General features: G+C 33.9%; 1 protein-coding gene across 2 annotated transcripts in view; it reads right to left on the reverse strand.

The window, feature by feature from the left end:
• LOC148607354 (uncharacterized) overlaps positions 1-13,172 on the reverse strand; it is a 21,570-nt gene extending 8,398 nt beyond the window's left edge. Inside the window, exons 1-12 of one of the 2 annotated variants that reach the window (XM_088544230.1) lie at positions 12,957-13,172; positions 10,783-10,899; positions 10,282-10,361; positions 9,328-9,426; positions 8,499-8,624; positions 6,897-7,166; positions 6,673-6,793; positions 4,803-5,964; positions 3,352-4,549; positions 1,541-2,895; positions 703-1,366; positions 55-171 (exon numbers count right to left, since the gene is read on the reverse strand). In XM_088544230.1, the coding sequence (XP_088400356.1) occupies positions 55-171; positions 703-1,366; positions 1,541-2,895; positions 3,352-4,549; positions 4,803-5,964; positions 6,673-6,793; positions 6,897-7,166; positions 8,499-8,624; positions 9,328-9,426; positions 10,282-10,361; positions 10,783-10,899; positions 12,957-13,006 (5,359 nt within the window). In that variant the 5' untranslated portion in view covers positions 13,007-13,172. Of the gene's footprint in view, positions 1-54; positions 172-702; positions 1,367-1,540; positions 2,896-3,351; positions 4,550-4,802; positions 5,965-6,672; positions 6,812-6,896; positions 7,167-8,498; positions 8,625-9,327; positions 9,427-10,281; positions 10,362-10,782; positions 10,900-12,956 lie in introns of those variants that run through there. The other variant, XM_088544231.1, reaches the window with a different exon arrangement.
• Between the last annotated feature and the right edge of the window lie 14 nt (positions 13,173-13,186).

The following is a 13,186-nucleotide window of genomic DNA, read 5'->3' on the forward strand; positions in this document are numbered from 1 at the left end:
TCGTAAATAGATTTTTGTCGCTAGCACTTAAGAATGTGTATACACTACCATTACCTCTTACAGTAGCATAATACGCATGCCCAGGTTTCAGATCAAGTCCAACAACAGTAGCTGACTCTGAGAGACCAGCTGATGTAAATGGCAATACATCATCAGCTCCTTTATTTGTTCCTGGCATGTAAATATGTTAAAGGGTTAATATTAACAATGATATTTATTCTGATAAGTTTAAGCATTAGCAATTAGTTCTGTATTTAAAAACCAAGGATACCTTTACGTTGATGTTTTGTTTTAGAATTCTCTAAAATTGTATATGCACTAATGGAATTCAAACCTGCAATATTTAGGTTGATGTATATGTTAAGTCAAACTTAACATGTTTTATATAAACTGTTTAAGGAGGTAAAACTAGGATAAGGGACAGTGATAGGTTGGTATCATATTCAATTTCACCAAAGCCTATCAAGCTTTCATCTGAAATAGAACGAAAAGAATCCATGTTGCTTTGATGCTTATATGAGATTGTTGTCAAATACTGAATACAAACATTCCAATGATTTGTAAGAGTTGTGTCCCTTAACCTAGGTCTACCTCCTTAAAAACGCTATTATTGTATAATGCAATTACAAAGATATGTAGAAGTATGTAAAATATTAGATCTTTAATTGTAAAGGTTGTATTTTAAAATCAAAACTCTCTTACCGATAGCATATTTGTATTCTGAAATATCTGAAATATAACCAAGCTTTAATGCGTCCTTATTTCCCCTGAAACCTGTCCATGTAACAGTTAGCTGTGTTCCGTCAGTGACATAATTATTATTTGCATCAATAAAAACTCTTCCTGCTCTTGGAGGACCTCCATTAATAAGAAAACCATTGCTGCATACCTTGAAGTCTAATGACATTGCACATATAAACAGGAGCAAAGTGTTTTTGAAGAACGGGTTTTTGACGTCTAAAAAGCCACCTGTTGTATTTGTTGAGAAAAGACAAGAAACATCTAGAGAGCACAATGTAATAGGGATTTCGCGTTTGGAAGTAAGATACCATGTAATTTGTGTTCGTGGTCTACCAATGACGAAGCCGCCAATCCTCACATTTGAATCGGCGAAATCCATTTCTAATTTATGAAGCATCTTAAGCTTTGATCCAATGTTAGAAGCATGCTGATATTTCATAAGATCTCGGGAAACCGGATTATTGAGGTTCAAATCATACAGAACGTCCTTACTAAACGTATTAGGGTCACTGATAAAGTCAATTGGAGAGCAAATGTGAGGTTTCCTACCATAAGAACAGAATGCTTCAACACAAATGGAGCTGTGCTTGTAAGGTAACAGTTGTGTAGCAAGAGAAACGGCATCCTGGAAAAATAGTTGCAGAATAGAATAATTATTAATTCATAAATAAACTTCTAAATTCCGTTAAAACATGATTTAAATTTATAGTTAATGATAACCTAAAACTATATAATCAGTTGGAAAGATTTCAATTTTCTTGAAAGTAAAAGATAAGAATATTATTCAAGATCAAAATACCTCTATCAATTGACCATTTGATGATTTATCTACAGTATATTTCCAGTGTGAGACCGTTTTGTGTCCTTCGAGGTCAGCAAAAAGTGCCCACCTGTACGCCTTTGATAATTCATTACCACTGCACATGTATTTTTCAATAGTTACAGCAACATTGAGATAAGTCCCGTTTACTGTTGCCTTAGCCGTGGAATGTAATGAAGGGATACGAGTAGGCACAATTGAAAATTCTTCAGAGGATACAATCGGGAGACAAACTTGTCCAAAACAAGGCCGTACAAGCGCTTTATATAAACCCGTTGAAAATTTCCCTGTAAAATTATACGACGTCGCGTGTCCTGCATTCGAAAATATCAGGCTATTTTTGCATTTTCCTTCGTGCACTTTACAAACAGCAACTTCAAAGTGTGTAACGAGTTTGGAATATTCCTCATTTAAAATCCAATGTATTGGTATACAGCTTTGAGACATTTGAGTTCTTTTGAAGGGGTTGCATTGGAATAAAGATGCATTTGTATAGTTCTCATGTCCATTGTCATACAACGTGAAATTAGTTTTATCAGTGCGTCTTAGAGCCATAAACGTAATAACGTAATAATTATAATACCAACGGGTTGCAAGAATAAGGATGTTCTTGCTTTGTAAAGAAATGTTGGCGGACGAAAAAACAGAGTATACAGTGCCAGCGACTAATGGTAGTTTTGAATTTACTGCAATATTTGAATTCTCATGAAGATTTTCAAGCGATCCAGTTTTCAAACATTCTTTACCATAAAACACCGTCACCAGTGACAAAACCTTTGATTTCTTTAATGGGAAGAATCCATCTGAGGAAGCATAAGTTGTTCCTCCTGAGCATGAAGCTTTAATTGTAACAAAATATTGCTGATCGCCGTCGGTGAAAGAATAGTTCTCACATACAAAATTATTCGTTCTATTGAAAGGTATATCATGAAAAGAAACGGTATCATCATTTCCAGGTGATGTCCCTAGACCTAGCTGAAGTTGAATTGTCTCATGGTGATTAAAGCCAATCCATGAAATACAATACTCATTTAAATCGAAGGTAATGTCGATATCATGGAAAGGTGGTATGCTATTACGCAGTACATCCTTAACTATACCAACTCTGGGTGGAAACAAAGATGGAATACGAAACGGTTTCGTTGTAACATTACAGAAATGCCCTGCATAGTTGTAGAATTTGAGTTGGGCGTAGAATTCATACCCATCCATCATATCGTATTTTTGTAGCCTTTGCACTGGGTACTGTATACATTGGACGTCTGAACCACATTTACCACCTTGGTTGTCTATACTCCATTCCAGAAAAGGTGTGATAAATCTGTTACCAAAACCTGTGTAGAATACATGTTAAAAATTAAAAGGGAAACACGTTAGAATTTTTTAAAACAACATACGGAATTTATATTAATATGCCTTCATGCGAGGTTTAAATTTTCGTTATATCTGCAAGATGTCGGGAATCGCGAGAATCAAAGCTCGCCAAATTTACGTCTAGATACTTTATATATATTTTCCATTCCATTAAATCGGAAAAATAAAGACCATGAAATTTATAGAGCAAATTTCGAAATTTAGCATCCGCTTAAAATTCCCTTTATACAATATCTGCTTTTTTTGCGACATTTTTCACACCATTTCGCAATTTTTGTGACGAGACATGCGCTTTATAAACGTTGATGCCGTGCACATATTTTTTCATGGACTACAATACAGTGAAGCGAAAAACAACCGCAAACTAACGACATGAAGATGGCAGAATTGTGAAAAAAAATCGTACGTGTACTTACCGAAACTAAACATAACTATCCCTATTTCGTCAGCTTGTTCTGTATCAAAAACCTCTTTTGTCATCCATTTCAACACCACATTCTTTCCTTTCACGACGGGTTGTATAGTTGTTAAGCACACTGGAGGAGTTTCGTCGGCAAGTATTGGTCCCAACCAAACTTTACTCTCTAGCCCAGCTCTATTGACTACACGTATGAATATGTAGAAAATATTTTCTCCAATAAGCCCCGGATGATGTTGAATGTACCTTGTTGGATGATGCACCTCAACATAACCCTGAATGTCTGGGCTCTCAATACTTCTCGGATCGTTACCGAACCCAACGTAAGTACCAGTTATCTGACTTCGGTCTTCAGATATATCCCACCTCACGTCTAACACATCATTTGGTACGTAGATCACGTGACCGTTGTAAAGAGGCATATTTTGGCAAATAAATTCTGAGATATTTAATCCATTGATGTATGCTTTTGATTCTGGTATGAATTTCGCAATGATGTCATCGGATTTGTTCTTACATTTTGATAAACAAGCAGAAACGTCCATGGCAACTTTAACTACATTTTCTTTAATAAGCCATGCCTTACCATCAAGACAAGCAACAGATTCCTTTATTTTCGAATGTTTAAGAGAAATATTCGATATGTTTGGAAGCGACTTGTCAAATATTACCCCGTCTGAACATACAACCTTTGAAGGACTCAATGCATGATTATACGCGATGACAGATACAAAGTAACGTCCCTCTCTATTTGGAAATCGTAGTTTCGTGGAAGTTTGGACTATTTCCTGAACGAAAGTATCATTTGTGAAACCCGATATCCATTGCTCCAGATCACTGAGGCATTTTCCACTTAAAGCTACTTTATATATTTTTATTCCACTTTCATGGTCGACGAAATCGTGCCAGTGGACTGTAATCTCATCATCGCTAGTATAGTCAATGTCTTGAAAGCCACTAGGACCTTCCAGAACCACCCCACCTTCTGGTGGAGAATCATCAACAAGAATGTCGATATGGTCAAATGAACGGAGATAAGCGTTGTTCATGGCTTCAAGGGTGAAGAAATATCTTCTATTATGCAGTCCAATGTGTTTATTTTCGCTTTTCAGTTTCTTTAAGTTTGCACTGAACAACATGCTGCTACAATTACCAATCATGGGACAGTAGAATGATGAGGAATTATCAGGATTACCCTACGAAAACCAAAAAAGAAAATATATAAAATACTGATGATAAATACCCGTAATTAATAATCAACTATAACGAAATTGATTTTAAAACATTTTAAAAGTAAAGACTAATATAATAAGTCATAAAAATTACGAATACCAAAGAACATTGAGTTTTCAGCACTAGTAAAGACTTCAATAGTCCCTTTTCTACAAAGAAAAACAAAACTATATTATATAATAGATATCATATAACTGAAATGTGAATCTTACTTACAACAGACTTGACTCCGATGGCTTTCTCTATAAGAACAGTATTGTTTTCATAAGTACCAAATGTCCATTTCATCTCACGAACGCCACTGTGAACATCGAATGCTTTAAACTCTATTGCCATATCTGATAAGTCTATAGTATGATGTACAAAAAGTTGTTTGTATCCGTTCCGTGTCAACCAAATGTCAGATATTTCCGGAACAGAACGGTCAATGTACACGGAAACACTGTCATTTAGAGTGTGGTTCATTATGTCTTTGGCTTGTAATTGAAATATAAACTCGTCCCCATCACTCATAGTTGGGTACGTACAGAGAGCTTCCGATGTAAAGTTTTCTACGCGACCGGAAGTTACGTATATGTGATTTTTAAGTATTGCATAGTAGAATCCATTTAAGCCATTTACATTTACGGTACCATTAATTGGCAGAATACCAGAAATTTGATCATACAGACCAATTACATCACTATATGTGTCCGATTTGATTGGACGGAAGGGATTGTTTTTCTTGTAGTAATTATTAAAATATCTTTGAGACCAAGAATAACACAGTTTCTCGTGATTAGTTTGCCATTGGTAATTACTTGCATTTGAAGCCGTTTCAACACGCAAATGATGTTGATCATTGACCTCAATAGCCGAAGTATTGTCGTACAAAACAAATCTACGGGCATGGTGGACATTGTTAGCAGAGTCCGTTACTTCAAGTATCATTATATACAGCATAGGATTTTTCGAAGGTAATTCTATTTCAATATTACTCCCGATGGACTCAATACTTATGTTTTCCTTTCCTTTTGATGACTGATCCCTCATAAGAGTTTCAGGACTCGAGGCTATCACTTCATAAACTTCTATAGCATAACTTTTAATACCAGATGCTAAAAAAGATGAATTAGCGATAATAGGAGGAAGAGGATCTATCCATCCATCAATTTTGACATGTACTTTCCTGGAGTTGGTAACCCGTGTGGATAATTTAAGGGGCTCGTGTTTACAGCTTCCTTTCTCGGAACAATGTATTGGCATTGCTCTGTCATATATATAGCATAATGTTTTGTTTGTTGCTTCTGTTTTATCATACGGAATTTTAGTTTCAATATTGTTTACAATTTCTGAAGTTAAAAATCCCCCTCCTTTCATACTAAAAGTAACGCAAAGTCTGAAAAAAAAAAATGAATGCACATGTTTTAAATATTCAGAATTTCCAACAGTTGCCAAATCTGTTCTACTCCGTGACTGTGAGTGCTGGCTTCTAAAGAAAAATTTTGAAATTTAAACCAACTTAATTATCAAAGATTTAAAAGGTAATTTGCAGACATTTGCAAAATAAATACAATAGATAGATTTTACTTTCCAACAGTAAACATCTTTCTTGGTGACACCACACTAACATTCCCTAGTCTACTGAGTATCATTTCACAGTTTATCTGTTATTTTTGTGCCTGTAATTTTTTCAAAGACATCCTTGTCGATTGAGGAAACCGCCTTGTAAGCTGCCATTATGAGGGTATTTAAAGCCTCTATTATCACCACTAAAGATGCATTAGGATCGCCATCACAGTTTAATCAATCAATATGATGTTTCTATCTAACAGATGAGATACTCTATTAGATTGCCAACTCATTAAACTTGAAACATACAGGATTTTATCTACTTTCAAAATAAGAGGTGCGGATCGTGGAACATAACATGCGTACCCTTACAGAGTTTGTGGTGTTTTCATGTTTATTTGTTTGCTCTCTTCTTTTCAATTGTTTAGTTTATTCCCGTTTATGCCATATACTTAGATTTTGAGTGTTAAGTACTTCCTCGCCGGTTATATATACTCAGACTGAACAATTAATGTGTTGATATTGTATTACATACCTTTCTCCATTTACAAGTCTTGCATTTGCAGAAACTTTCGTATTTCCGGTATAATCTCGGTTTATACTCAATGGATATTTGTCGCCCATTAACTTCTTTTGTAATAAGAGTACCTTAGACCCTGAAAAATCAAATATTTATATCGGAGTAAATAACGATAAGTTCGTTGAAAAGTGAACAATGTAGTAGCTGCATACTAATCCTAAATCAAACCAACTTCTTACCATTCAAAGAGAGCTTGTGGACACTTATGGAAACTTCAGACACACCAAAGTTCTCATTTGAAACATATCGCGGTCTGTTTTGAATTGTTTTGTTGTTGATAAGTACTTCGTATACACCTCCGATATCAAGTATGAAATGGTGGACTTCAAATCTGCCGTAAAAATCATTCTGTAATGAGCATTCAGAAGCGCCTTCATGTGATGATGTTTCTGTTCTGTCGCTTGAAATTGCTCTGACCTTACACGTAGTTATACTTGGAGTAGATATTGCTGAAAGATAAAAAATATATACGTGTCAGGGTATCGTTAACTAAATATACGTGTCAGGGTACCGTTAGCTAAATATACGTGTCAGGGTACCGTTAACTAAATATTCGTGTCAGGGTACCGTTAACTAAATATACGTGTCAGGGTACCGTTAACTAAATATACGTGTCAGGGTACCGTTAACTAAATATACGTATCAGGGTACCGTTAACTAATTATTCAAAGATCAAAGATCCTAATATGAACCACAATTACTTAAAATGTCGTTCAACATCTTTTCACCGTCAAATCACATTATAGCCGTACACTTCATGGGAAAAATACAGGCATCGTTTGAACATAGATTGATTTAAAACTGGAATGAAAAGTTTAATATATGGCGTATTACAATATGGTCAGATAAAATTGTTTTCAATAAGTATTGATTGCAAATACAAAAGTACATTCATATTAGTATTGAAGATTGCAGCTTATCCCCCCCGCCGGTATCGTGACGTTACCACGGAGTAATCTATAATTCGCAAACAGCTCTGATACAAAATGTGATTCGGAGAATGTACTAATGAATTTTCTTGACCATTTCCGTATTATCTTTTCTCATGTTTTCCCCTTACATTGTCTTTATTTAACGTAGTATTTTATATGGTATTTTACTACTTGAACAAACACATTGTTTTTAACACCACATAGAAATTAAAAACAACTCCCCCTACACAGGACAAATTATTTCATGTGAAGTTCACATGAATTTCATGTGAAGCTCGATTAACATGAACGTCACATGAAAAATATTTGACTATGTATAATAAAAATGAGTTTCTCCCTTCTACTTCAGTGTATTAATCTTTTTAATTTTCAGGTACAGGGTGATATATCCTCAAATCAAAATCCTAAATTGTTATGTAAATATCCGGCAAACAGCGCTCATGCTTGTTATGATGAAAACGCACTGTGTATACGAAGGAGAAAAGGTCGTGCTTGGATAAATGAAGACTCTTGCAATGTAAATGACATGTCACCCTACTTAGCTGCAAACGCTCTTATCGGGCATGACGTTATGTTTGGTTTTGATGATACTAAAAAGGAAAAACCATTATTAAATATACATTGCCTGACTACACTGATCCAAATATGCTCAATATGATAATATTTGATATATCATAAATCTGTTTATAAGCTTATCTTTGCATATGCATATTAATGAAAAGGTACTAAAGTTTAAGTTTTTGTGCTAATACTTTAATGGTCTACATTTTTAAAGATAAAAATGTTTTCTCTTGAAAGAATCAAAACATTATGAAAAATTGATTCCTTTAATGATGGCATTGCACTTACGTTGGCATAATGCAGTAGATGCATTATATTCTTTTCTAAATCCTGTGACGCATTTACATTGAGAAGAGTAGTTACTATGACCACACGTTCCAGGCCAACACCAACGGTCGAATGCAGAACAGGCAGCTACAATAGCATACGCAAGTAGTGTAGATCTAAAATAACCTATTTGTTTCACTTTCGTCATCAAAACTACATTTGAAGATCACATTTTCAAAGAGTAATGGCAAATTCAATTTATTGTAAGAATTTAAACGTTTTCAGTTCAGTATCATATACCAGTAGATAAGATATGTTTAAAGTATTAGCTTCTGTTTTTATTTTGACCATTTTCATTTTGACTTCAAATAACGACGTTTTCCCTGAAGAAGCAATTGGTCAATAATCCCAGTATTAATAGTGTTTTGTAGGTCATTGATAATTCGTGTATATTTCTTAAGACATTGTTTTGTGATTTAACTTTTTTTTCATCAATTTCTTTTAACTTGTCTCAAGATTTTGACCTCTTTACTTCTGTTCCTATTTTTGGTCTTTTTGTTAGTTTTTAAATCTTAATATTACACAAAAAAGAACAACAATAGTAAGGATTTCAATAGTTATTATTACACAGATTATAGTCAACCGGCGCATTTGCCTTACAACATATGGATTCAATGAATAAATGAAAAAATGTTGACTGATTTTGCTGTTAGTAATTATTTCATAGAATTATTAGCACTGACAAGCTGTTTTATGTTTTTTATATATCTTGAAAGAATGTAGCATATAAACATTTTTGATAGCAAATTCAATATCATCTTCGAAAGGCTTGATCAGTATACACTATTACCTTGACAGCGAGGACCTGTAAACCCAGGTGCACATTTACAAGTATTCGGTGCAGTACAAGTTCCTCCGTTTGGACATGTTGTTGACCAGTTACAAAGTGCTAAAAATAATATTGTTGAATACAAAGTTGTATATGCTCTGAGAAACACAATAACGCAACATTATATATGTATGGTATTCCGTATTTATTAATCAATCTAGTCTGACAGATTTAGCAAGTGCACTTACCCCATAACCTTTAACTCGTCCTTTTTTTCAATCGTAAAGTACTGTACCTGTATTGCCCGTTACAAATATAGAACATTGAAATTTAGCGTGTGTCGTTTAAATAAATGGTACTTAACTTAAGCGTTTTTCACCTTTTGGTAAAACAGTCTCTCAAATTACCATATGGAGTTGTGTCAACATATTTCTGTTCATTTTCTGTTGACAGCATTTTACCATTTACTGCAGACGATTTACAATTTCCTTTTATGTCTTGACTATTGTAAAATTTGAATTCTATTGAGGTGCTATCTTTGTATGAATTATGCAAAATCTGAAAAATGTGATACACCCCAAGAAAGGCTACATGTTTTTATTTTTGTAATTAAGTTGTTCGATGGTACTATGAAATGTGTAATTAGTCATTGAAATCTTCCTGCTCTTAGGAGATAATCAACATTGAAAATCTAATAGATTTTATTGCATTTGAGTGTCATTTACAGAGTTATCTCCCTTAATGTTGAAATCGAAGATGCATTCTATATATTTTTTTATCTCCTTAGAACACGACTATATGAAAAACGTAATGTTAATTTATGTTTACTATAGCGATTCAAGCAAAATATCAAAAATAAAAATAGGTAGGTTTTTTTTATCCATAAATCACATTTTGCATGAATCTTAGCTGGAGTACCACTTAAAAGCAGTATATTGATGTTAGGAATGCAATAAATGACATGATATGATTTACCTTGTGAGCAATCATTTCCAGTAAAGCCAGCACAACAGTTTCGATTGGTACATTTGCCAGTATGTTGGACTGTTTTCAGTCTGCAACGATATAATGCATAGTACAAGATATGATACATCAGTTGATTAGTCGGGAAGGTAATTTGAAATAATGCCTTTGTTAAATCAAATAAAATCTTGAATTTTTCATTTTATGTGTTGTACAAATTTTGCGCTTTGAGGAATTTCTTGTTGCTAATACAAAGGAAAAGGGAATGCAATTTATGTTTTTATAACACTAATTTTAGATATAAATTGAAGAGAGAGACAAAAAATTACAGCTCAACAATTACAAACAATTTTATTCTGACAATTGAAACGTGAGTTTTACTTTTAATTCCTTGTTGAAATGAAAAATGATGGCGTAAAATAATAACAAAGAAGAGGGCAAAAAAATAGTATACTCACTGATTATAATTCATGACAGAAGCTTCGTTCAATAACTTTTCATAAACAAATATACCTGTATCGCGTACATCGACCCCAGTTCCAAAACGAACATCTCGTAGTATATCTTTCCCTTTCGTAATAGTACTGGGCACATGACTGTTCATTATGACAAAAGTTTCCAGCCGTTATGCTAAAGAATGAACGAAGAAATACGATAAAACAGAACATATTTATAGGTATTTCGTTTAAGGAAAAACAGCATTCTGTACATCTAAGTATCTGAAAATAATTGATAGTCAATGTAAAACATCTCTCTTGACTAACTCCACATTAAGAAAAATGTATACATAACAATGTTGAAAATGTGTTAAGTATTTTCATCACGTATAATTCAACAAGAAAATTTTACCTGCTACTATATTTAACAACATTTCAAAATTATCATTTGTCCTTTTTTCACAAACTGATAGTTGAATAATAGCCCCTTTGTCTGGAAAGAATATTACATAATTTGAGTGTTTGTAAAGTGCCCAGTATCTCAAGTACATACAAAAGTCGTATCCTTGTATTAAAATACATGATAAAGTATCCATGTCATGTCAGTCTTAAGAGCAATCTACGATGATAAAAACATTAGACATTTTACCTCTTTAAAGGATAAAATGTTATGAGGGGAAACGTTTAATTTCGTTGATTTACATTATATATAAATTCTACCTAATTTTACGCCCGTTTTTTTAAAGTATGTAGTGATCCTGGCCGCCGCCCTTCCATTAGGTTGTACCTCCGTCTATCTGGTCATTTGTGGTGGAGATTTGGCTGTAACTACGGATCACTGCCATTTGATTTTTTGACAATTTTTTTATGGATATGCCGTATCCTTTTTGGCGCTTTTGTTTTGATATTTTGCCCATATGGTAACTGGGAAAGGAGGAATATCATTTAGTTCGATTTTCCATTAAAGTTGCCCTTTTTGTTTTCACTTGTTGCTTCCAATTTTTGGTTTGACCGAACTTTAAAATACCAGAAAATGTTACCCCGCAAAACAAATGTTCGTCAACAGTAATATAAGTGGATATGTGGATGATTTCTTTCTTGTCCAAGAAACGTAAAATTATCTTTTTTCCTTAACAAATTGTCTTAATTTTGGACGAGCCAAATTATAGTTATGAATAAATTAAATTAAACAGGAAGCTCTTTCCGTTGATACATGTGTGTAAATGTGAAAGTGCACTTCAACATTTACTTGATATGGGATTTTTAAATTTTAAATTTTGAATTTGTTTATTTTTTGTGTTTTGACCTTATCTGTAATCATACTAAATACAGTGCTTTTTCTCATTTTAAATTTCAAATTCATTTTGTCTATGTATTTCTAGCATGCTGACAACCGCAATATTTATTTGGTTATCTATCTATTCTATCAAACTCCCGTGCAGGCCCGGTTGTCAAAAGAATAGGCCTTGCAGCAGCGCTAAGCTTGTCGTAAAAAAGCGACTAAATAGTGCTCAGAAACCTAGCCGGGGGCAAGGCGCTCTGCCCACAAAGCAACTGGGATGTGTGCCCCAGATGGTGGAATGGGGTACCCTTGGCGTGTTACATGCTGGGGTTGTCAGGCTATAATACAGAAAACCTGTCCGCAAACAATAGTGATGCACCGTGTTGGGAAAGATGCCACGTTCTGCGTAGGTTAAAGAACCCTGCTGTGGTATTCGATAGGAGTAGGAACCTTTGCGCTCCGACACAGGAGGCTAAACTGCCCGACCCTACCCATCCCCCTTTTATCATTTGGCAATCAAAATTTGTCGACCCTTTTATCCTTGTGTCCCATCCCTTTTTTCATTTCATATCATTATTCCATATTCCTTTTATCATCCCTTTCATGTTCATCGCCTGAATATAGCTGAAATATTGCTGCTCGGGCGTTATAAACCCCAACAATCAATCAATCTATCTATCTATCACAATAATGTCTCTACAGAGTAGACAAACGGTAAGTTATTTTTTTATTAAAAAAAATAGTTTTTCATCCATTTGTGTAGATTGGGACGTATTTTATATAATGTAACTTGATAAATTAAATCGTAACTGTCATAATACAATATGGTCAGAAAATTGTTTGAGTTTCGTCATATATTTACAAATATAATCTTGTAGAAAACGCCATAGATACTGTTAATGACGATTGAATATTAAAATTGTGAATATGACAATTTCCATGAAAAGCACTATGAGCTATATAATTACCTTACTGAAACAATACATTCAAACAGTAGTAAAACTATGCTTCCCATCATTTTAGACAACACTCATATAAATACTATTTAAAAACATCCATATCGAAAATAACACATTATCATTTTTTCTGGTATTACAGTTTAGTGCATAAAAATCGTGTTTTTGACAAAACATTAGACATTCCTGTAACAAGGCAGTGTTGCCTTGTGAGGATTAAAAATGTCATCAGTTTCGTCATA

This window comes from Perna viridis, chromosome 9 (genome assembly GCF_037379345.1).
Source record: "Perna viridis isolate PV_CMFRI_1.1 ecotype Kerala chromosome 9, ASM3737934v1, whole genome shotgun sequence".
Lineage (NCBI taxonomy): Eukaryota > Metazoa > Mollusca > Bivalvia > Mytilida > Mytilidae > Perna > Perna viridis.